This window comes from Sceloporus undulatus, chromosome 5, assembly GCF_019175285.1.
Source record: "Sceloporus undulatus isolate JIND9_A2432 ecotype Alabama chromosome 5, SceUnd_v1.1, whole genome shotgun sequence".
NCBI classification, from domain to species: Eukaryota; Metazoa; Chordata; class Lepidosauria; order Squamata; family Phrynosomatidae; genus Sceloporus; species Sceloporus undulatus.
Window position 1 is genome coordinate 80,959,076 of NC_056526.1, and position 25,335 is coordinate 80,984,410.

The 25,335-nt window shown below is 38.7% G+C and overlaps 1 protein-coding gene across 4 annotated transcripts in view; it reads left to right on the top strand.

The window, feature by feature from the left end:
• Positions 1–25,335, top strand: part of CELSR1 (cadherin EGF LAG seven-pass G-type receptor 1) — a 194,362-nt gene that overhangs the window by 140,591 nt on the left and 28,436 nt on the right. For 3 of the 4 annotated variants that reach the window (XM_042467337.1, XM_042467340.1, XM_042467341.1), the window contains exons 9-23: positions 1,238–1,404; positions 6,222–6,407; positions 6,930–7,043; positions 8,539–8,713; positions 9,810–9,951; positions 10,445–10,565; positions 12,474–12,657; positions 14,333–14,434; positions 15,576–15,670; positions 16,005–16,214; positions 18,295–18,478; positions 20,785–20,928; positions 22,851–23,052; positions 23,672–23,839; positions 24,764–24,890. In XM_042467337.1, the coding sequence (XP_042323271.1) occupies positions 1,238–1,404; positions 6,222–6,407; positions 6,930–7,043; positions 8,539–8,713; positions 9,810–9,951; positions 10,445–10,565; positions 12,474–12,657; positions 14,333–14,434; positions 15,576–15,670; positions 16,005–16,214; positions 18,295–18,478; positions 20,785–20,928; positions 22,851–23,052; positions 23,672–23,839; positions 24,764–24,890 (2,321 nt within the window). The remainder of the gene's footprint in view (positions 1–1,237; positions 1,405–6,221; positions 6,408–6,929; positions 7,044–8,538; positions 8,714–9,809; positions 9,952–10,444; positions 10,566–12,473; positions 12,658–14,332; positions 14,435–15,575; positions 15,671–16,004; positions 16,215–18,294; positions 18,479–20,784; positions 20,929–22,850; positions 23,053–23,671; positions 23,840–24,763; positions 24,891–25,335) is intronic. The other variant, XM_042467338.1, reaches the window with a different exon arrangement.

Consider the following 25,335-nt stretch of genomic DNA (forward strand, 5'->3'; position numbering starts at 1 on the left):
AAATTTCTGTTCAACTCCTTGCCCACTGGCCTGTGGAGTCTATTAGGACTCTGTCTCATCACCCATGTTATTCAACATCAACATGAAACCGCAGGAAGAAAGTCTGTCTGGAAGTTTAGAGTTCAGTGCTGCAGGTGTGCTAATGGCATCCAACTCTTTGTCTTCTTTCCTTTGAATTCCAGAGATGCTGTTTTTATTCTAAACCAATATCTGGCACCAGTGATGCAAATATATTCAGACAAGACCCTCTGAGGAGAAAAGGCAAATCATGGAACAGGGATACAGCTTGTGCTAGATGACATTACTCTTCCTCCAAAGATAAAAGTTAACAATTTGGATGTGCTCCTGAACTCAGCCTAGAACCTGGAGACCCAGATTTCTGTGGTGACCATGGGACCTTTCACACTATACAATTACAATGCCATGATTCCACTTTAATTGCCATGATGCCATTCTATGAAATTTGGGATTTGCAGTCTAGGGAGCCCTGTTCAGAATTATTAGCCAGAGATCTCTAGTGCCTCACCAAATTAAAACGACCAGTATTCCAGTGAAAGTTGCTATAGCAGTTAGAGTAAACCCAAAGTGCTACAATTGTGTAGTGTGAAAAGGTGTGAGAAACAGTGGCTACACCTCGCAATGATTCTGGATGGTACAAAATGGCCTTCATATATCATTACTAGTTCCAAGACATCTAGTGTAACTCTTAAATTTTTCCCTTGACTCTCATGGTGGGGACAAAATCAGTGAACAAGCTACTCAGTGGGATACAGTTCAGGAATAGCAGATATAACACACCCTCTGGTTGCCAGAGGCTCAGAGCAGGGAGTGAGTCCATAGGATGGCACTTATCATGCTTAATTGTGTAATATGAAAAGGTCCAATATGGTACTTTGTGGATTTAGAAATTTGTCAGAGTCTAATTATGTGCTTATTGAACCTGTTCCTAAATTTCCCAATAATATCTGCATTTGTCCAAACAAATATCTTTCAAGCTTACAAAATATTAAATTTTAGATTTTTGAGATGTTATAAGCCAATTCCTAGGTGACCATATGTAGGAGTACTATGCTACTGTTGAGAATTTTAATGTCTTTGGTGTTCGTCTTATATCAATAACAGAGAATTCAATGTGGAAAAATCTTGTTTCTCTCTCCTTCTCATTCCACCCCTACATTTTAAAGCTTTTGTTTTAATTTTTTTTTATTTTGGTTTTCCCTTTTGTACTTTACTGCAGTCATGCCTTTTTCTCATCGTTTCACTGGGGAGAGCATCATCATCTGGAGTGATCTTGATATCACTATTTCTGTACCATGGTACATTGGTCTCATGTTTAGGACCCGAAAGGTTAATGGCATGTTAATGCAAGCTAATGCAGGGCTGTCATCCAAGATCAGCATTCAGGTAAGTTATGTCATCAACACAGTATTTTTAAAATTCCATTAAACAACAAACTGCAAAACTTAAGTTTAAATGTTGATGTTTGTCCTAGAGTGCAGGAGCACAAATCTCAGAGCAAATGTAATGAGAGATAAGCAAGGACTTTTTGTTGTGCCTTTGTATGTGGCACAGGCAGGGAAAAAATAAACATGATATTATGCTTCTACTATTGCATCCCCTACCTGCCAGCCAGCATTGCTATTCTAGATATTGAGGAGTCTGGTGGGATTGTGCCCAGAAAGACTGTGGCCCATTCACTCTATACATTTGTAGTGCTTTTATTCCACTTGAGATACTATAGTTCCATCCTATCTTGGGCTTTATAGTTTGGTTAGGCACTGGAACACTCTTGCCTGCTATTCAGAGTGAATGATGCCATCAAGTCAGTTGCTAAAACTATACAAGTCTCGGGTTGAGTCAGTGTGACATTTATTACCAAGTCAAGTCCAAGTCGAGTCACTGAAGTGACTTGAGTCCAAGTCAGTTGACTCAAGTCTACATCACTGATACACTTTCTCCTGAAGAGGATCTCTCTGGACTCAAATGTATACAAGAACTACTAGCCTGTTGCTAATACCTCCTTTCTGTGCATGGTACTTGTGTGTGTGGTGCACTTCAAACTTTCTTGGAGGAAACATATTATTTTGGCCCTTTTCAGTCTAGTTTCAGGGCAGGATGCAGGACTGAAATGGCCTTAGTTGAGAGTATGTATTTTCCCTGGAAGATTAACCATCCATTATGAAGCCAAGCCCTCCCTCCAGTCCATCTGCCTTGGTCCAGGCCTCGGAGGTAGAGAGGAACTGCTGGACCTCTTACCCTTTCCCTCCACCACTCCCTTCTCCTTCTGTGTCATGTCTTTTTAGATTGTAAGCCCGAGGGCAGGGATCCGTCTAGCTAAAAAGATTGCATGTACAGCGCTGTGTAAATCTACAGCGCTTCATAAATAAAGGTTAATAATAATAATAATAATAATAATAATAATAATGGCTTATTCTTAAGGAAAGATAGGTGACTCCTGTCCTGCTGATCTTCTTGGATTTCCCTGTGCCTTTTGATACCACTTTTGCATTTTGCAGCTAGTGCAAAATGCAACAGCCAGACTGCTCACTGGAATACCATATAACGCTGTCATGTAACATTGGTCTTAAAAGAACTGCAGTGGTTGCCAGTATGCTTCAAAGTAGTGGTTGTAGTAAAGCTCTAACTGGCATGGGTTCTTGATGTTTGAGAGAGTTTCTCTCACTATGTACATTGACCTAAAGATTGAAGTTTGTTGGATGGGCTTCTCTTTGTTCCCTCAATGGGAACAATATGGTCTGAGAGTACATGGCAGAGTGACGTCTTAGCTCTGTCATCCAAATTGTGAATGCCATTCTTTCAGAGGCCCAATTAGAGCCAATGTTGGCTTGTTTTAGGCATCAAGTAAGACATAGCTGATCATTAAATCTTGGGAAGCCTATTGGATTTACTCCAAAATGAATCTGTCCTGATTTTGTTAGATATGCTTTAATCTTGTTAAAATGTTTTAAGTGTTTTCAGTTAATTTTTATTTGATTTCATTTGTACACTGTCATGAGAGCTCATGGTTGTTTATTTATTTAGACATGATATGGGAGGGGGTACAAGTATTTTAACAAATAGATAAATATTCACAAAGACTACTTGCCAGCACAGTCTTACGCATGCTTACTCAGAGACATTGAGCATGGTAGCATTTTTCCCCAGTATGTTTAATTTACTGCAAGTTCTTGAATTTTTTTACTGTATCAGAAAATGAAGTTGGGTTGCTCTGGTAGCAAGAGAAAAGACTTTACATAAATATTGCAGGGAATTTGAACTACGTGGCTTTGCAGGCAGACAAATCAGCCAAAACCTACATAAGAAATCATTGGTTCAAACTGTTGTGAGTTACCACATATGTTTGTCTCTAACACTTGCTCTTTAACATTCATGTACAAACTAGCCAGTCTAGATCTTATTTCTAAGATCCTAATCCTTTGTTTACCTCCAGGTTGAGTAGATGTTATAGCAAGGTCAGACAGAAGCTAGTTTGAAAACTGCTGGTAGATCTCAGGGTGATTTGTAATACATCAACAAGAGTTTCAGATTCCCATTAGTTTAACAATGGCGAGTAAAAGTCAAAGGGTTTTTTAAAAATTCCTCTGCAGTCACTACTTCAGTGGTTAATTGTGTTACTTGGATTAATTGTGCTAAATCTTCAGCCTGTACAATAAGAAACTTAATTGGTTGCCTTTGACCCACGTTTTTGTGCCATTCAGCTGACTACACTTGAGAACTCTTTGTGGTAGAATATCTAATTTGTAGTAACTCAAGTGTAGTTTTGTCTTTATATATCCAGTGTTTGACACATGTAGAATAGTAGATACCAGTAATTCTCTCTCTCTTTCTCTCTCTCTCTCTCTCACACACACACACACACACACACACACACCTGGCTTTGATTGATGGATCTTCAATTTCTGTTTAAAACACAAAATAACCCGTGTCACAGGGTATCAAAAATTGATCAGAGTTCAACCAGACCAGTGCAGAGCACGTTCTAAGCAAGGCAGGCATGTATTAGCCGAGCAGCACAGGAGCAAACTTGTTTTTTCGTTACTGGGGATGCAGTTTGTTTGCTTGTTTCAACAAATACAGTATTTGTTTCAGTGGGAAAGAAATTACCTATTCAATCATGATCCTGGCACCTTTTCTATTGAGAACAGAAACTGCTCTCCAGCTGCCATGCCTTGGAATTCCCCAGTTTAGGATTTACCATTTGTTACTCATTTTTATGGTTCTCGTGCTGGAACGGGTGGGACATGTTGAGAACAGAATGAGAACTCGATGAGAACCAAGCTGTGCAATAACATCCGCTCCGTTCCGTGCTCATTAGGAACCCAGAACGATATCATAACGCTGTGAGATAAGCTTGTACGTTTTGGAAGTTTAGATATTTGAAACGCACATGTGCAGTTCGAGGTCCTCCCATGAGAGCAGCTCTTCTCTCCCTTCCTAGCCATTTCCAAGTAGCACAAACCATGATGAGAAATTGAAATTTATTTTAAAAATACCTGAAATGTATTTAAAAATAAAATATCAACTTACCACATTTTGTCATTCTCTCTAAACAGCTGATAGGGTTTCTATCTGAAAGACTACAGGAATCAGTGTTACATGGTTCAGCATAAATATCAAAAGATTTCTTCCTTCAGCTTAATGGAAAAAGTCAAAACCTTGTGTCCAGATAAGGATTGTCACAAAGACCCCCTTCTTATTAAGGGAAAAAGACTTATGGTGGCATCTGCACTGCAGTAATGATGTAGTTTACACCTCCTTAACTACTGTGGCTCAATGCTGTGTAATCCTGGGATTTGTACTTTATTACGGCACCAGAGCTCTCTGTGAGAGAAGGCTAAATATTTCACAAAACTACAAATCCCAGAATCCCATAGCTTGGAGTCATGGCAGTTAAAGTGGTGTCAAACTACAAGGAGTCCTGGTGGCACAATGGTTAAATGCTGGTACTGCAGTCACAGTGTTGTAAGTTCGATCCTAAAGGAGGGCTCCAAGGTCCACTCAATCTTCCATCCTTTTGTAGGTGTGGGACAGACCGCCCCAAAAAGGTGGTCTGCCAATGGCCTTTTTCCCTCCGGTGTGCATCCAGAGTAAAAAGAACCCCTGGTTTCTTTTTGCGCCACCATAGTTATGTTGTGAGTGCTCCGTCGTGAGTGCACCATAGTTACATCATGAATGGCGGCATCCTGTGTACACGGGACACTGGCATTAATCCGCCTCCGCACATATTTGGGTTAGAGAATGTGCAGTTGTTGCACGCTCCATAACACTAGTATCGCCAGGAGCACACCACTTTATGGCGGTATATACCGGCCCCTAGGGCAAACAACATCTGGGACAAACTCAGGGCCCAGATGTTATTTGACATCAGTTTTCAGAAGCCTCGGCCAACCTGCTTGTTGATCAGGGATTCAAGAAGCTGAAGTTGAAGTCCAACAACAGTTAAGGACCCAACTTTGAGAAGTACCATACCAAACCTATGAAAAATGGGTGGAGATAAATTTTATCTCATAAGAGGTTATGCACTCACACAGTTCTTCCTCTAATAATAAGAATATCTGATTGGATGTAAGAGGTCACACTATTCTTGGGCCTGTAGATGTTTCAGGATAGGAGAAATTGTGTGTTATGGTACTGGTAATTAAAACAACAAATTTGCCACAAACCAGCCATGTTTCTGGAATAACAGGTAGGACACAAATAGGAGTCAGAATATATGTTTCAGTATATATTTTAGATGTATATTTTTTCAGTATATTTTTAAGAACAAATAACATAATCTGGGAAGCTGCTCAAGTGTTGGCACTCTTTACAGCCCAATTGGATGCAAATGTAGCACAGAAATATGCTTCTTCTTCTTGTTGTTGTTGTTGTTGTTGTTGTTGTTGTGTGCTTTCAAGATGTTTCTGACTTATTGCAACCCTAAGGCAAACCTATTGTGGGGTTTTCCTGGCAAGATTTGTTAAGAGAAGGTTTACCATTGCCTTTCCCTGAGACTGGTGGCATGTGATTTGCACAAGGTCACCCAGTGGGTTTCATGTCATTCAAATCGAACTTTGGTCTTCAGAGTCATAGTTCAACATGCAAACCTCTATGCCATGCTGGCTTCTACTTAAATATAGGAATAACTGTTTGTATGTGACAGAATAATTAAACAGATTTTTTAAACATCAGTGAGAAATAGTTGTGTTTGTTTTTAACAGATACTAAATAAATATGTGGTGTTTGAAGTTTATGATGGCTTGAACCAAGTAGCCAGTTTGACAATGACCCAGTCCCGAGTCAGCGATGGCGAGTGGCATCATTTGCTAATAGAATTGAAGAGCTCAAAAGATGGCAAAGACATCAAGTACCTGGCTGTTGTGACTTTGGACTATGGGATGTATCAGGTGAGGGGACAATAATGGTAATAATAATGTTCAACTCTACAAAATGAGAATCAGTCTCATTTCCATAGTATCTCACAGTAATGAAGAGCGCCAAACCAATGTTATTTCTGATTTTCATCTACTGCCGAAAAGATCATTTTTCTCCAAAAGTGCATAGTAGAGTAAACCATTGTTCCATCAGACTAGATTTTACAATTTTTTCAGCCCCCATCCATATGCTTCACATTTGATCCCATAAGAAAATTTAGGTCAATTTGGTTTTTATTATGTAGCTGAAGAATTAGTCATTTATGGAAGAAAAAATAATAGCTGTTTGAATCTGCCTGTGCTGCAGTTGGACTGAACTAAAGAGTAAAAGACATTGTATCCTTTGGAAATACTTCCTTATCAAAAGCACAGTGTGATTAGCTTCCTTTACTAGACTTATTCTTGGTTATTTTCTCCCCAGTTTATCAGTGAAATATTGTAACTGAGAATTCATAGAAAAAGCAACAGCCGCCTTTAATCTGTTCTTCTTTTCAGAGCACTATAAAGATTGGAAATCAGTTACCTGGACTAAAAATGAAAAGCATTATTGTGGGAGGCGTCTCTGGAGATCACGTCTCTGTTCAGCAGGGCTTCTACGGCTGTCTCCAGGTGAAAATTGAATGCAAGAAAATAAGCTACTCTTGACAGCATTCTTGTGTCCTCAAAGAATAAGCTACTTAATAGTCCAAGAGGAGTGGCAAAAAAGACGTGATAACAATTTGTTTTCTGGATCTCTTTTAAAAATGTTTAACCCTATTCAGGCTTCCCTGTAGCATGGGGTTTAGCTCATCCAGTAGTTTCAGTGTGTACAATTGAATGTACAATGCTCATCTCCTGGCAATTGCATGTGTTCTTTGCCTGGATATCAGAGGATGGCAGTACATGTGCGCAACATGTCAGGTGGGGCTGTTCAGCCTGGTTTCCTCTTAATTTACATGTTCAGATACATTTACATCAGAAGTAAGCAAGTTCCGGAGACCCAGATTTTCTACGGTGGGAGCTTCTACAGCTACATGGACTACAAAAAATGTGGGGGGAAATGAGGGGAGAAAATAAAAATGGAAGTGGTCAAAAGTCCATTTCTGGTTTTGAAAAGCAGCATTAAACATGTCTCAGAGGTCTTTAACCTATTTAAAACATGAATAGTTGCTCTCGGGGAGGGGTATTCAGGAGAGGAATTTGCTCTTTCTTTCTTTGATGAGAAAAGTGGCAGTCCAAAGAGTGTGGATGGGCAAAAATAGCCTTGGAGGGCACACAGTTTAAATAAAGCCTAAATTAGCTTATCTAAAAATATTTAAGCACTGAACACTGGCATGTATAATTTATGTTATCAAAGCAATAAATACATCTTGTTTAAATCAGTGGGACCTGTAGGACATAACTATGCATTAGTGTGTCCTTTTAATTTTAGCTGAAATTAATCTAATAGTTAGTTTGATTGTTTGCTTTTTTAAAGCGTTTGGGTTTTTAAAAGTAGGCTTTAAGAAGTATGGTGTCTGATTTATTAGGGCCTCTCAAATGATTTAATTTTAGTGAAATTGGAATTTGTCACATTTATATGGTGACTTTAGAGGATGTCTGAATCATAATGAGATGCTGCAAGCTGGCCTGTCCCCAAGCGTGGTTACAAAGAGGCATTTGGAAACTGTCATTTCTATTTTCCATTAATCATAGTTTAGTGTTTCCCCTTAATTAGGATTCAGAGTGAGGGGTTTTCACTCTCGCATTATCATTTGGGCATCCTGTAAAATCATAATTTAAAAGTGATAAGATTCTTTACAAGCCCACATCCTGGTTAGTGCTTACTGTATCTGTTACAGCAGCAAGCTTCATAAGCTATGGTTTGAAGTTTATTTGTTTCGAACCATGGTTAATCTTAACAACAGTTTCTAGTCTGGCTAACACAACAAGATGGGATTAAGCAAAAATGAAACTTTCAAAACTTCCAAAAGATGGGAAGAAGGAAAGGGAAGAGCCGCTCTTTGTAGTTCATTCTTGTCATGGCTGTGATTTAGGTTATTGACCAGATTTCTGCAGCTGAATCTTAACGTTATAATATTGTGTTGATATTACCATTGTTTCTGCCCTTTTCTTACTTTGTCAGGGAGTGAGAATGGGAGAGACATCTACCAATGTAGCTACACTGAACATGAAACAGGCAATCAAGATTAATGTGAAGGAAGGCTGTGAAGTGGACAATCCCTGTGATTCTAATCCTTGTCCCCAGCACAGCTATTGCAGTGATGACTGGGACAGCTATTCATGCATTTGTGACCCAGGTAATAATGGTTTAAAGCAATGAAGACATAATAAGGCTCTCCTGGATGCTAAAATTCTGTGGTTGTGAATATTTTAATAGAATTTTGACAGGGATTCCAGAGTTGTGTATAACCACATGAAATCAGCAAGTGTCCATTACTGTCATGAAAGGTGTTCTTTGTATCTTTCTATTTGCAATCATTATGTCTTTCTGTTGTATCTTTTCTATATCCTTCATTACCTCAAGTGTTAATTTTTAAAAGTATTATCCTTTGTGGAGTGGGGGCAGCTTACAATTTATATGAAAAGCAAAAATTATCTTCCAAATTATTTTCATTGTTTAAACATTTATATTTGAACAGTTCCTTACACTTGCATAGATTTATGTCTGAAAAATGTTGAGGATCTTCTCCCTGCTTTATTCATGAATTAGCAACTAGCAACACATGAGACTGAAATACAAAACAGAATTTCTTTTGTTTATATTGCAGAAGAGTTTCAGTTGTTAACCTTCTTCATCATTAAACCCTCAGTTTTAAAATTGTTTTAATCTCATCTGGGTCTTTGTGTAATTCATTTTCTTTCAAACTGGGTTTTTCCTTTTAAACTAATTTCCATAACTTACATGTTGAGCATATACAGAAGTAAATCTCAATCATTGTGTTTAATAGAGGGCTTACTCTATTGCTTAGCATAAGTTTAATTACTGTGTTTTAATATCATGTTTACAATAGGTTTTGCTCTCAGATATCTGCATGAGACAACAGTCTTTGGATTCATGTTTCATTTTTTTAGTTATTTTGTTCTTGTTGGGCATATTGCTTAGTTATTTTTTAAATGTGCAAAGGAAAAGAAATATATTTTAATTAACTCCTTAAACATTTTTTTAAATCCCAATATGTAGTTATTTAACTGTGGGGTTGCTAAGTATAGAAAAGTAGTACCTTTCTGTATACTTAACTCTATCCTTTTGACACAGTCTTGTGGAAGGAGGAAAATTTACTGACAACTCATGGGGTGTTATTACTCTGTAGGTTTAAAATAGATTATCTTCTGAGACTCACAAATCACAAATTATACAGTGGTTGCTGTATGTCTATAACCCTGTCTCCTCAGGGTACTTTGGGACAGACTGCGTTGATGTATGTAGCCTGAATCCATGTGAACATGTCTCCACTTGTGTCCGTAAACCAAGCTCTTCTCATGGATACACCTGTCAATGTGGGCAAAGCTATTATGGACAATATTGTGAAAGCAAGTAAGCAAATTATACTATTGTTTTTTTCCTTTACTGTCCCCATTCCATCTTGCCTTCTGCTGTTGGTGTAGTACTAAAAAAAAAGAAAGCTGCATTAAGCCAACAAACCCCCCCTGCCCCCGCTTTTTAAATTTTATTTCAATCTACCATGTACAGAAGCATGCAAAAAGAAGGTATCTGTAACACTTCACAGCTTCATGTATAATCAGATGTTTAAATACTGTCATCTTTATTGGAGATTATGGCTCATGACTGAATAATTTTACTTTACCAAGATAATGCAAGTCAGCATGTCTTTTAAATTTTTAAAAGAAAGAAAGGGTAATTTAATCCTATTTGAAATGTTGAATCCCCACTACTGTCAGTTTACATATCAAAAGCAACTACAGTGGGACAAGCTATGCCTTACTGATTTCAGTGCAAGAGAAGAATACATTGTCTTTTCCAATAATTCCAAAACTGGCTTTTATTTTTGCTTTATCCTTTTTGGTAGAATTGATTTGCCTTGTCCCAGAGGCTGGTGGGGAAATCCTATTTGTGGGCCATGCAACTGTGAGATCAGTAAGGGATTTGATCCAGATTGCAATAAGACGAATGGAGAGTGTCGGTGTAAGGTAAGCGAACATATGCTCATTTTTATGAAATCTTTGTTAATAATTTGTTTTATTTATATACCGCTATTCCAAAGATCATAGCGGTGAACAGCAAGTAAGCTAATTAGCAAGTAAGCTAATTTGCCCCCAACAGTCTGGGTACTCATTTTAGCAACCTCGGAAGGATGCAAGCCTGAGTTGAGTTAAGGCTAGAGCAGGGCAAGGAAACCTTCAGATCACAGAAGATTAGAGCCTAACCTATCAGTAGCTACAGGCTTTGCCCACCCAAACCCTTTCCCTTCCAGAATGAATAGGAGATCTCATTATCTTTACTAAGATTTCCCATGGCCACTCAAAGAAGTCTACGCTGTTATCTCCAGTTCCTGATTCCATGCAAGAGTTGATCATTCTCCATATCCCTGTGTGGAGGAAGGCTAGATAAAACATTCTGGCTGTGTTCCAAGCTGGGTAGATGCAGGGAGATCAGACTGGCTTAGACTCTCCAAGTGATGAAAATTCTCCATCTGGCACCTGGGGCAAAGACCTAAGACAATAAAGTACATGACCATGATTTTGACATTAGGGAGATGGACAGATAACCTAAAACAGTCTAATTTGCAAAGCCCATATGGGGGTGGAGGAAAGTGGACCCCATCCAGTTTATCTTCCTCATGCTTGGACTAGAGTATTTGTAAGTACAATTACAAGCAAATGTAATTCAAGGATAAGTAAGTCATCATAAAATAGTAGAAAGCCAGCATGGCATAGTTATTTGAATGTTGGAATAGACTCTGGAAACCAAGGTTCAATTCCCGCTCAGCCATGAAACCCACTGGGTGACTTTGGGCATATCACATGCTCTCAGCCTCAGGTGAAGACAATGGCAAACTTCCTCTGAACAAATCTTGCCAAGAAAACTCCATGATAGAGTTGTCTTAGTCAGAAATTACTTGAAGGCACACAACACACAGGCAGAGCAGAATAATAGAACCAGAAAGCTAGGAGGGAATCATCTACTCTAAACCCCTAACAGTACAGTACGTCTGCAGCTAAAAGACTCCAACCCCAATCTAAAATCCTTCAAAGAAAGAAAGCCTGCCACATGCCCCAGGTAGTCCATTTCACTGTTGAAGAGCTCTTATTCTTAGAAGGTTCTTTGAATGCTTCGTCAGAATCTTCTTTATTGTAACTTGAATCCATTGGTTTAGGTCCTGCCCTCTGGACCAGCAGAAAACAAGCTTGCTTCATCTTTTGTGTGATGGCCCTTGAAATATTTGAATCCATAACGTATAATACATGTTGTAATTTCTTAATTTTGTCTCAGATCCTATTGTATGAACCTGGTTTTAACAATTGTGCTTCAAGAAAAACATGTTATGTTTTCTTGGTATTTACTAGGTAAACTTTAACCAGTATTTCATTTCCATTTGAGCTGGTTTAACAGACTATAGACATTGTCCAAGTTACTGCTAACTCTTCTGATCAAGAATTAACACAGAACATAATGGATGAATACACACACACACACACACACACTATTAGCACCTTTGTATTAGCCAAATGTATGTTTTGGATACACATTCAGGGCTAACCCACATTTTAATATTATGTGTGAAGAATGTGGTGGTGTGAAGAAGTGTAACTTCCACTGTCTTTTTAAACATGGTTTTTCCACATACAAAAAATAAATATTTGATGCTGAAGTGCACAGAACACTTAATGGAGCTCTTTGCCCGCACCCCCCCCCCCAACTGTTCACGTGATGGAAAAACAGGGCTGAACAGTAAACTAATGTGCAGTTTGAAACCATCTTTCTCATGCCCAAATCTTTTGGCCACTGTCTTCCTTCTCCTAAGTGTCTTTAAAAGCCCTAAAAGCAAAACTCCCTGTCCATTCCTCATCTCAATGAATATGACTTTCTTTTTCCAGGCAAACTATTACAGACCACAAAATAGTGACACCTGCTATCCATGTGACTGTTTCCCTTCTGGTTCCCATAGTCGCATCTGTGACATGGAAACAGGACAGTGTCCCTGTAAAGCAGGAGTGATTGGCCGACAGTGTAATCGCTGTGATAATCCCTTTGCTGAAGTTACTGTTCATGGCTGTGAAGGTACTTCCTTGTTCTTATGCCCATTTGGTGTGTTTGAGGTTGTTTACTATTAAGAGCATACTTGGTCATCCTTGAAAAGGGATGGGAATCTGGTCCTCCATAGGTTTCAGACTAAAACTCCCATAACCCCCCAGAATTGGCCAGCATAGCACATTCTGAGGAATTATGGTCATTCCATGAGTGGGCAAATTCTAACATTGCTCATTGGCCTATCTGTCCCTTTCTTAAGAGCTTTCTGCCTTATAGCTTTTGTGTTTTACCATTGCCTGGATTTGTTTTTATTTTGTTTTGTTATCCTTTTGTATCAACTGACTTGGGAGTTTATCTTGAACAGTCTTATGAAATATTTTCTTTTACTTAATTTTATATAAACTATAATGAAACTCATGTGTATTTATACTTTTTCATGTATACTTCATAGTTTTATGAAGTATGAGATGTATGAAACATTTCCTATAAATGCATAAAATATAATGAAGAGCTGAAGTGCTTTTCAGAATACATATAGAGTACTCATTCTTAATGGACTTGTTTTAATAAGACACTGGCACTTGGCAAATCTGATGTAAGGAAAATATTCCCGGTTAACCTCGGATAACAATATATTTGTATGTAACATGCCTCCTTAATGAAGAATAAATGGCTTACTTTTTTTGAATTTATATCTCTTTTAGAAACATGTGCCTCGGTTTAGAAGGGTTTGTTTTTTAAAGGGCAGACAAATGCCACATTGTCCTATAAGATAATGCTTTATCTTTTGTTTTTCTTGTAACTGAAAATAGCTGATTATGCTAGATGCTATGTCAGTAACCAGTCTTGCTTATTTACTGTGACAAAACGCCCTATTCTTTGATAATCTAGCATAATATGTAAGTAATATTTGTCCTCAACTGGGGTGGGAAAACATGTGGCCCCTGAAGATTTGTTGGATGGCAAACCCTAGCCAACACACCTAATAGAGGAGGAGATGGATGAAAGTTGTTCCCCACCCCTGCCCTGAGCAACACAAAACATGTTTCATCTGTCAATTCAGTGCTGTTATATTGTCAGAGGGAAAAATACTTTCTTGCCCAACTGAACCCTTGATACCATTAATACATCTGTCTCCCAAATGCACTGCGGACCGCCCAAATGAGCCTTTAATATCACTAACGTATAAGTCTCCTAAATGTTCATCTCTACCTAAGAATAAAAAAAGGAGATGCTCTAGTTCAAATACTTTAATCACAACACTAGCTAAACAGTCTGACGGAGATCCAATTAACCAAATTGGAGAGACAGGAAATATAGTAACTGAAAAACCAGGTGACATGGAATTTCAAGCTAATGCTTCTCAGGGATTGTCCACATTAATACCACCATCGACTCTAAATGATTGACAGCTAATGGACCCTACCTCTCTGACCCTCATTTCCTGGAATATTGCTGGATGGAATTCCAGAAGCAGAGACCCTTCCTTTAAGTCCTTTATCACCAGACATGACATCGTCTTTCTCCAGAAACATGGCTAGCAGAGGAATTAATTGTATGTAGAAGGTTATAAATCAATAGTATTAGATGCACTACCAGGTAAAGGCCATGGGAGGTTATGTGGGGGATTGGGTGTGTTAATATCTACTTCATTACAGGTGCAGATCTCTAAGCTATCTACATTACTTTCTTTCTCATCATGCAGTGGTTTATAATGGATGTCCCAAAGCATTTGAGGCTGGCATTTGGTGGCCACAAACAAAATTTGGACAACCTGCTGCTGTGCATTGTCCCAAAGGATCAGTTGGTAAGTGGAACAGATAAGATACTAAGTGTTATGGTAGCCTAAGTACCACCACCACCACCCCCGCCGAACATTCATAAAGTTTGGTTTATACATAGAAGAAAATTTATCAAAATATAGCAACAAAAATTCAGGGATGAACATTTTAATGTAATTCCAGTTATCAAAGGCCATATTTAAATGCCCATTTAGGTAACACAGTAGTCCAGATCAGGTGTACAAAGTCATGGGTTTGAAGAGGGGTCTGTTTTCTACACATGGAGACTCTTCATGTTAGTCAGAACCTGGGTTTTCCCCTTCTGTGTGGCTGAATAGAACTGTGGGAAGCTGATGGTGTCAGTGTCAGTGAGACAGGACAGTGAATCCATTCAGAGTTTTTCTCTTGTCTTCAAAGCAACTATCAAGAGTGCTGAATTTTGTCTTTAGAAGAGCTTCTGTGCCATAGTTAGAGGCTTTAAACTTCAGCTGAAACTTGGAGTAAAGTCACTGCCTCACTGATATGAAAGAAACCAGCCGGACTAATAGAAGAAAGAACTGTAAAAATACAGTAGATAATGAAATGGCTGCAATATGGGGTGTGTTTGAGGATTGAGGAGGGAGTCCAAAAGTCCTCCTGAAAATACAATTAGAATATTCTCTTCCTTTTATGCTGTAATACAGTCAGCCCTCTGTATTGATGGATTAGCCATTCGCAGATTGGATTCCTGCCCCATTGGTGTCAGTGGCGGCACATGCACGCAACCATGCCAACATAGCCACATGCACATCAGCATCCATTAATGCTAATTGGGCTTGAGGTCCCACATTATTTGTTATCCATGGGGGGAATCTGGAACCGAACCCCTGCCAACATGGAGGGTGGGCAGTATTGTTAAATGTTTTTTAGTGTGAGGGATTGTATAAGGTGACAGGTCATGCAATTTATATCATAAAATATTAACAGACAGACTTTTATTCCATTGATAGAAGATTCTGTATCAGAACAACAGCCATGTTTAAAAATACTTCTGATTTATTTTACTTTTAACTCATAAGGAATACTTTTCTTTAATGCATCAGAATGTTATACCTTTTTAATTTTCTGACAAACTAAATATGCAACAGTCAACCTACAGAACTCTTACTAATTGATTTTCTTTTTAAGGAAATGCTGTCCGGCACTGTAACAGCGAAAAAGGCTGGCTGCCTCCTGAACTTTTTAACTGTACAACGGTTGGCTTCATGGATCTTAAAATTATGGTAGGAACAGGAAGCTTTGAAAGAGGGGAATGTTTGTTGAGTTACTTATTGCTTCACAGTTCTTTAGTGTCTCTAGAAAAGTTGCAGGGTATCATTTCATTTTAACTTATGTCAAATGAGTCATTCTCATATGTAGGATTGCACACATCACAGTATTGCCACACTAAGGCCTTCATTGGCCTTATATGTGTCCTCTTCCTCCAAGTGTACACATATATGAGTACAAACATGTGTATTATAAATATATTCCATTAAAACATTTAACAATGATTAGATGGAGCTTCTTTGCTGAATTCGGACCTTTGTTCTTGTTTTCTGATTTGATTTGTATCAGAATGAGAAGCTTCTGCGCAATGAGACCAACATGGATGGTGACAAATCAGTACAGATTGCCAAAGTTCTTCAGAATGCTACAAACCACATAGGCTCCTTCTATGGAAACGATGTGCGAACAGCCTACCAGATGATGATCCGGGTATTGCAGTATGAGAGCCAGCAGCAAGGGTTTGATCTCGCTGCAACAAAGGATGTGGACTTCAATGAGGTATGAAATATTGAACTGATTTTGAGAAGACACTGGTTGTTAACAATGGGTCTGTTCAGATGGGTTAGATAGGGCTGGGCGTCCACATGCGCCCAGCCCTACTATCAGTGCCCATGTGCCATCACGGTGCACCCCCATTTAGCAACTATTGCTAAACTGAGACTATTGTACTTTTAACATACCATGAGAAGACCTGTCTCAGTAGAAAAGATAATGATGCTTGACAAGGTAGAAGGCAGTAGGAAAAAAGAAAGACCACATTACAGGTGGATAGATTTAGTCAAAGAAGCCATGGTCCTGAGTCTACAAGACCTGAGCAGGGCTGTTGATGACTGAGTGACTTGGAGGTCTCATAGTTTGATAAGGGTAGCCATAAGCTAAGGTCAACTTGAGAACAGTTAACAACCAACACAATGCACTGGCCCAGTGGTGTGCAGTTTCACCATAATAGCTAAACAATTTTTGCATGGAGATACTGCATATATTTGTTCTACACACCAGTACTTATTCACTGTGTTGAACAGGATGGTCAGGAACTTGTTTTTTTGTCCTTACCGTTTGGGTGCTGTTTAATTTAAATTACGTTCAGAGCATGGATCCCAGAACACAGGACATAGTTGCATGACTGCTTATCTCAAGGGGTCAAGGGTAGTGTCCAGTTTGGTGGGGACAGGGTTTGAAAATAACTGGTTTGGCTTAATTTGCTATTAACTAATTCACTAATTAGTTGCCCCTTTATTGGTTAACTACACTCACTACCAGAACTTTGAAATAAATAATTTATTTCCCCTTTCCCCAGTCAGACATGACTTACCGACACTCAGCGCTTTCCACAAATTCTACCATACTCAACCAGATTGTGGGATTTATAGTATAATGCATGTAGAAAGTGTCTAGTTCAGTAAAACAACTTTAAAATGACAGAAAGAGCACTTTTTGAAGGATCCAGTGGCAAAATGTGTAACTAGACGGGATTATGCCATCTTCTGTAAAATCCATATTTTTTAATCTAATGTTTCTACTAATGGTTGATTATTAGTGCCAAATTTTAAACTTAAAACTTTTCCAGTTACAACAACATTTCCTCTCATTATACATACTGACAAATTAAGTTTCATACCTAACATTTCAGGCTCTGAGTGGGGTGAAACATATTTCTTGTGCATTACCACCGAGCAGCAGCAGAAAAGAAAGTAGCCATGTGCCTTTAACAATTCACATTGGGAGGGAATGTTAGGGGACAAACTGGGTCAGTACCACGAGCCACTTTTATTATTATTAACCTTTATTTATGAAGCGCTGTAAATTTACACAGCGCTGTACATGCAATCCTTTTAGTTAGACGGTTCCCTGCCCTCAGGCTTACAATCTAAAAAGACATGACACAGAAGGAGAAGGGAGTGGTGATGGGAAAGGGTAAGAGGTCCACTGAAGACATACTTATCCTAGTTGACAGTGCCTTGTTGACATGGGAGAGGACCTTTTCTGCTTTGGCACCCAGTTATGGAATATTCCATTTAGAGGCACTAACACTATTTTCATAGTTATTTACTAAACCTTTGGGTACATGATTCATTTGTCCACAAGTGGTTTTAAATTGTTTTAAACTGTCCAGATTGATTCTATTATAAGCTGTCCTGAGATCCTGATGTAATGTGGGGTATTAAAGTAATACTGATGATGATGGTAATGGTAAAGGTAATGGTAGTAGTAGCAGTAGTAGTAATATTAGCCCATGTGCTCTCTGCACCCCTTGTACAATGCTGAACCAGTGGCCCCTGCTTTCTGTGGTCATAACTGGATATTATTTCTGTTCCAGCTCCCTGGCTACCTCTGGTGCTTTACAAGCAGGTTCCTTAGTGTGGATTGGCCATTCTAACTTTAGATGCAATGAAATGTGTACAATAAAACAGTCTGAATTTGACAAGTGCTTCCTTTCACCCCGTCCCAGTAGACTGGGGTTGTAGTGTTTACTTTGCATGCTTATTTATTTGGAATACACTTTTTGCAGCCTATTTTTAACAGAGAGTACTACAGTTTTGCTGATTTGTACCTAGCATATTTTCCCTCTCTTTCCTAGAATATCATAAGAGCAGGTAGTGCTCTACTGGAGCCTAGCACCAAAGAGCATTGGGAGCACATTCAGAGGACAGAAGGGGGCACGGCACATCTGCTGAAACATTATGAGGACTATTTCATCAATGTGGCAAAGAACATGCAAAAGACCTACATGAAACCTTTCATTATTGTTGCCACAAACATCAGTAAGTTGCTGCCTCGACAACTATCTTTCTTCTGTCAGATGTGATTTGTTAATAACTATAGCCTTTAGTCAAATACTTGGTTAGACTAATCAAGTTTTAAAGTTTTTATCATCTTAAAGAGCGTACACAGATAATTGTATGCAAAGGAATCTATCTTGTAGCACCTTTGAGGCAAGCTCTGTCACAGTTAATTGTATAATAGATACTAGTATTGTTATTACATTACATACATGTATTTTAAAAACTGTAGATGTCAAATACCATCTTTAAAAAATGCCTCACCCTCTTTCTTTTCCTGTATGAGGGGATCACTTTGCTAAGCTACCTATGACACCCATGTGCAATTATCTAAAAACTAGGTATGTGTGTCTTCTTTCAGAACTACTGTATTGAATTATTTGCAGATTGAATCAGGAGAGCAACATATGAAAACTCAGGGTTAATTGACTAAAATTTCTTTGATAGGATGATTAAAAGTCCAATGTCTCAAAATATCAGATATTGGTCTTTGACCAAACATTCTGTGTATAAAATTAGGAATGTGGAACTTGTTGCTCTCTTGAACTACAGCTACAATCATGCCTTGTCACTGCCAAGGCTCATTGGAAAGTTTGAATTGGAGTCACATGGGTTCACAAATCTGGCATGAATCAGAGCAAAACAGGAAAGTCTGTGTCTGTCTTGTCTCCCCTAAATGGGTTTTCTTTGGATGATTTTAATTCTATCCATGCATTAATAAAATAAGAAAGAGGAACTTCTGATCTGGAAGGCAAACAAATAACCAGCCTATGACATGGGTACCATAAGCACAATGGATTGCAGCAGTATGTGGTATGCCCTTAAGGAAAGCCTTACTATGGGCACATAGATTTAGGCCTATATTCTGTCCTGTTATCTTGGTTCACTGCACTGTTGCTTGCTTTCAACTTCAGTAAAGTAGAGTCTAAGCTGCACCAGGACTAGTCAAGGGTGGGGCAAACTTTAGCCACTACTGTTTTACACTTAAGTACCAGAATAAACATGTCTGTTTGGAGAAGTCTAGGAGTAATGCTGGGTTCTCAGAGATAGACAGTATCTCTTACTCATGATGTAGACTTGAAAATCAGCACCCACTCAAACTAAAGAGCTGGCTGGCATCCCAGAGCTCTTATACTCCCCCTGCCCATCCTCCACAGCAGTTCAGCAGCTGTAGACTGTGAGAAAGGAAGGGCAGACGTAGGAGGTGAAAAAAGACAACAATACTACTGTAAAAGTAGACTTGCTCTTCTCTGACTTTGGAGGTGAAGAACTGCTTTGCAAATGTTCAGTGGCAACAAATATAGTGTTTGCTGTTGAAGGACTTGCTGTTGAAGAACCATGTGAAAGAGTAAAGGAGAGCTGCCAGAGGTACAATTGGGATGTGATCTGGAGGATTCCCTCAGAGAGTAGAATTCTGACTCCTTGAAGTGTCAGAAAATTGTCAGTGACTTCAGTTATTGGGGAAAGGGCTTAACTACAGGTAACTAACTGGTTTTTTATGACCACCTTTAAAACTCCACCAGATTTTGAACAAAAGACTAGGGTTTACAGCCTCCAACACCTTAATGTTTTAAATCAACCTTGTGTGTTAAAATACAAGTAATAAATTAGGCAAGACACTCTTTTAGCCACTCACAATTTTTGATCAAATCAAAGAATTCAGACAGGTATCTTACTCAAATATTTTTCAGAACTGCTTCTGAGGTGTCCTAACTCCTCAGAAAAAAATACAGTCAGCCCTTGGTAACTGCTGGGGTTTGGTTTCTGAACTCCCCCCCCCCCCCCGGTTGATGGCAAAATCTGTGGATGTTTAGGTCCTATTAAAGACAATGGATAGTAAGGTTGTGCCCCTTATATAAAATGGCCAAATCAAGGTTTGCTGTTTGGAATAGGTTTTTTATAAAATATTTTCAAGCTGTGGGTACTTGAATCCATGGATAAAAAAAATCTGTGGATACAGAGGGCCAACAGTAAACAGTTTGGTAATTTTTTCCCAATTCTGTATTCTCATTGTAAACCATAAATATAGAAATTGTATTCCTAGAAGGAATCCGTAGGCAAAAAGTAAGTGATTGTATATTTATTTATTTTTAGTGCTGAGACATACCTTCTTAAAATAAACTGAATGCTTTACAGCCTTAGATCAGGTTTCTTTTTAATACCCTTTTAGTTTGACTTGTCTGTTAAAATCTTGAATGTACTATCACTTGGGGTTTGAACTTTATGTGCACAAGTAAGCCTATAATACACACATACGTATTACAGCAAACACTTTTTATTCTTCTTAGTTATTGCTGTTGACATCTTTGAAAAGTCCAATTTTACGGGAGCTAAAGTACCACGATTTGATACGATTAAAGAAGATTATCCTAGAGATTTGGAGTCGTCTGTTTTGTTTCCTGATACTTTGTTCAAAGCTTCCAACAGAAAAGGTAGAGTGCTACTCCAGATGGTTTTGGGAACTTCTCATAAAATGAAACTTCTAATAAACTGTGAAGGAGATAATCTATGCTGTCCAGGGGTTATTAGGTAAGCCTTAGAAGAGGCAACACTTTAGTCCATGATTATCTCTATATAGTTTAATACAACCAGTGTGGTGTAGGGGTTTGAGCATTGGGCTATCACTCTGGAGACCAGGGTTCAAATCCCTGCTTGGCCATGGAAATCCACTGGGTGGCTGGACAAGGCACACTCTCTCAGCTTCAGAGAAAGGCAAAAGCCAACCCCCTCTGAATAATTCTTGCCAGGAAAGCCCCATGACCAGTTCACCTAAGGGCCACCATAAGTCAGAAATGACTTGAAGGCACACAACAACAAAATTTCCAAAATATGTCTCAAAATATGCTTTCATGCTCTAGCATGATCAATAAACTGTGCATGTAGGTGCATGTGAGATAGTTAGTGGCTGGGAACACAGAGATGAAGAATAACCAGCAGTGTATTTAAGTACATCTCTTTATTTCCTATGTAAATAGATGGCTGCAGTTCATATAAAGCAAAATGGCAGTTGCACTTGGAGCAATGAAAGTCCACCCACAACTTCTCCATACTAGGTGGTTTCTATTAATGGGCATTGTGGTGGAGGTGTAACATATGTCTATGTAAAAGATGACACAGAGACAAAAGGCCATATGCATATACATGCAGCCATATGTCATAATAACATACATTTTGCTACTTGTCAAAGGGCCCATGAAAAGCTGGTGTAGGACTTATGCAGTAATAAGAATAAGAATATTTCTTACCTGCCTCACCACTTGGATCAAGGTGGGGAACAACAATGAATCAACAATGTACAACATCAATTAAAACACATTAATTAAAACATGCAACAGTTTAAAAAGACCAATAAGACATAAACATTTTAAAACAATAAACATTTAAAATTCATCATCTAAATTCACAATTTAAAAATTATCTGGATAAGCCTGCCAGAAGAGATTGGTCTTCTGTGTGGTATTAAATTCGGACAGTGTATTCAACTGTCCAGTCTCTTCCGGTGGATCATTCCACACTCTAGGGAATGACCTGTGGACTGCAGTAATAAATACATTATTGTCTATGTGCAAGATGAGTATTAGACAGAAAATGGATGCTCTTCCATCCACAGGTTTAAAAAAAAAATCACCTAAGAATCATAAATATGAAACAGTTATTTTGATTTATGCACCCATAACTGTTCTGTGTTACTGCTTAGTCACAGTTATTTTCCCCACCCCCAACTACCTTTCCAAGCATCAGTTACATGGGGAGGAGGAGATCTATTCTGCCAGCAGACAGAGCACAGGTGAATGACATTTCTGTCAGGTTGCAGGAGGGTCAGGCCCAGGAGATTATACTTAACTAAATAGCTGATGACGACAACGACAACAACAAAGATATATTACATTTGTATTTCTTTCCTGCCTCTCCTCGAGGCTTGAGATGGGATACAGCATGTTAAAACACAAACACACAATTCAAAATACAAGTCCCAGGATTCCACAATATGGAGCCATGGCATTATTAAAGTGGGTTTCAAACTGCCCTAAATTCTGCAGTGTGGATGCAGTCTCAGTTTCCTTTTGAAGTTCCTTTTGTTTGAAGATGCCTTTGATGGCTGTTTGAGGTGGAAAATGTAGAAATAATGCAGTTTAACACCACTCCAAGTGCTATAGCTCCATCACAGGATTTGTAGTTTTGCAAGGTCTTTAGTCTTGTCTGCCAAAGAGCACAGTGTCCAAAGTTTATATGAGTCTTTTTAAATTTACTTGAATTTTATAGTCTCATAAGGTATGTCTTAAAAGTCACTGAATAACAGAATGTCTTAAAAGTCACTGAATAACGGAATGGCATTCATTGGCTTCATCTTCAGCAGTTCCTACGATGAAACCTTCAAACCATAGGTTGCCTGCCAAGATGGGAGATGAGATTTTCAAAAGCAAAAATATACTTGCCAAAAGAAAGCGTCGGCATCCAGAAGAGTCGAACCAGCATGCTGTTGCCATTGTAATCATATACAGAACACTAGGGGAATTTCTGCCTGAGAACTATGATCCTGATCGAAGGAGTTTAAGGTAAAATTTAATAAAGTGACATCAGTATTTTAGGAACTGTTAGGTTTCTTAGCGTCAGTTCACACATACCTGGATATCATGGGATTGCTCATTATTTGTTGGCTTGCACCAAAATGTGTACAGTTACTTAGATGAAAGGCATGGTCTGATGTTCTCTCCATGTTTTTCCCCTATTTGTAATGGTTCAGTTACACAATCTGTTATTTGATTGCTGCAACCATGAAGTGATGAAGGTACACATTTGAACTGCCACTTTAGAATTCATTTTAGTACTTCACCTATCACTGTGTGCCAACTAAACAAAATGGAATGGGATCCAGATTTATGTGTGTTCAACTGGGTTTGTAAAAGTGGGTTGTCCATCCTCCACATCAGCCTATCCAGCACCTTTGAAACGCTATACAGAGGTCAGGATGGCTGCTGAATGATGTGGGCTGCACAGCGAGGTTCTTTCAAATCAGGTAGAGGGATTTTCTGCAAGTGAAAGCCCTCTTGCTCACAGATCCTGGATACATGGCAGATCGTTGATATAATCCAATGGAAGATGCTCATCTGAAGCCAGTCACATTATTATATAACTGTCCACATCTATATTGGCAATTTTGTTTTGTTCTGCCAGGTTACCCAGTCGACCCATCATTAACACCCCAATAATCAGCACAATAGTTTATAGAGATGGAGAGTCTTTACCAGATATTCTGGAGAGCCCAATCACACTGGAGCACGTCATGCTGGAAACTGAAGAGAGAACAAAGCCAGTTTGTGTATTCTGGAACCACTCAATTACGTATGTTTCCCAGTCTGCACTGTTTTTAAAAGAGATTTTATTGTATGTAGGCATTCTGTTGATATTCATTCAAATGGTTTAGTAAAAAGGAAATAATTGGTTCACTACCTAAATAAGAAGAGTTTATCAGCTTTCAGACAAAGACATGGTCCTAGTACTAAAAGACAGAGGTGGTTTGTGATATCCCATATATGAACTACATATTTGCTCAAAATCTACAAATGTTGGCAGCAAAAAAGCCAGGCTATAGTAGAAAAAATTGTTATTAATATACATGAATTATGTAGCACTTGCTTGGGTTCACATGAGTTATATCCCACACGTGATTATTTTGCTGAGGCTTCATTGTATGCATCTATGTTATTAAGAGAAAACTTTAATTCTTCTGCCATGTAATTTTTTTTCATGGTGTTTGGTAGCCATGCATATGATACACATACATACCTCCGGGTTAGGTTTCATTTTCACTTCTGATGTCATTGCAATCAACATGGAAGACTTTAGTGTTTTTCTGAGAAGGCCACTTTGAGAATGGAATAAGAGATAGTGGATCATTGCCCTAACTGCCATCCCTCCTGTTGTTTTATCTTCAAGTTTGTTACCAGACAAGTCTCTCCACAAACCTACTTTGTCATTCATTTAGCAAGCTATGGACGCATATTTAGCCTAGGTACATCAGAGATGGGAATCATGTAGCCCTCCAGATGCTTTTGGATTACCAAGTGCTAGCAGTGCCAGCAGCAAGGCCAGTGGTAAGGAATGCTGCAACTTGCAATCCAGCAACCTATGGAAGAGTTCATGATTCCTATCCCTGCAGTACGTACTGTAATTGTTTTTCTTGAAGTATGGACAATTCAGTCTGTCAGCTGGAAAACAACCAGTGACATTGAATTTTATTTGTTTTCTTTCTCTCTCATTTTCTAGAATTGGAGAAACAGGTGGATGGTCTTCAAAGGGATGTGAACTATTTTCTAGAAGCCAGAAACATGTCATTTGCCAGTGTAACCACCTGACCAGTTTTGCTGTCCTAATGGATATTTCAAAACGTGAAGTAAGTGGCTTCTTGAAAAAATGTTTGCCTTCAGTAGTTTGCCTTCATAAAGAGGGTTTTATTGGAGCCAATAGGGAATGGGTTTGGGTGTCTCCCCCCCCCCCCCGCCCGCCCATCTGTTTTGCCTTTCCTTAGACACTTTATCAGGATAAGTGTTCCCTGGCACCTCTACCTACTTCCCTTATGAGGTTCGATTTTTGCTTGTTCGTCTCATTATCACCTTATGATAGAGATGCCTAGGAAATGAATTCTTGGGATTGCATGGAGGAGCAACTAGCCACAATTGGGTTTATCCCCATATGTCAACCCAACCAGGCAGGAAATGAATATTCTTGTAAATAGTTTCTTTTTTCCCTGAAAGATTTTGTATAAGATACAAGGTGGCAGGCTAGCTAGGCTCACACAGGATGTCTTGCCAATACAAAATCAGTGACCAGAATTTCTT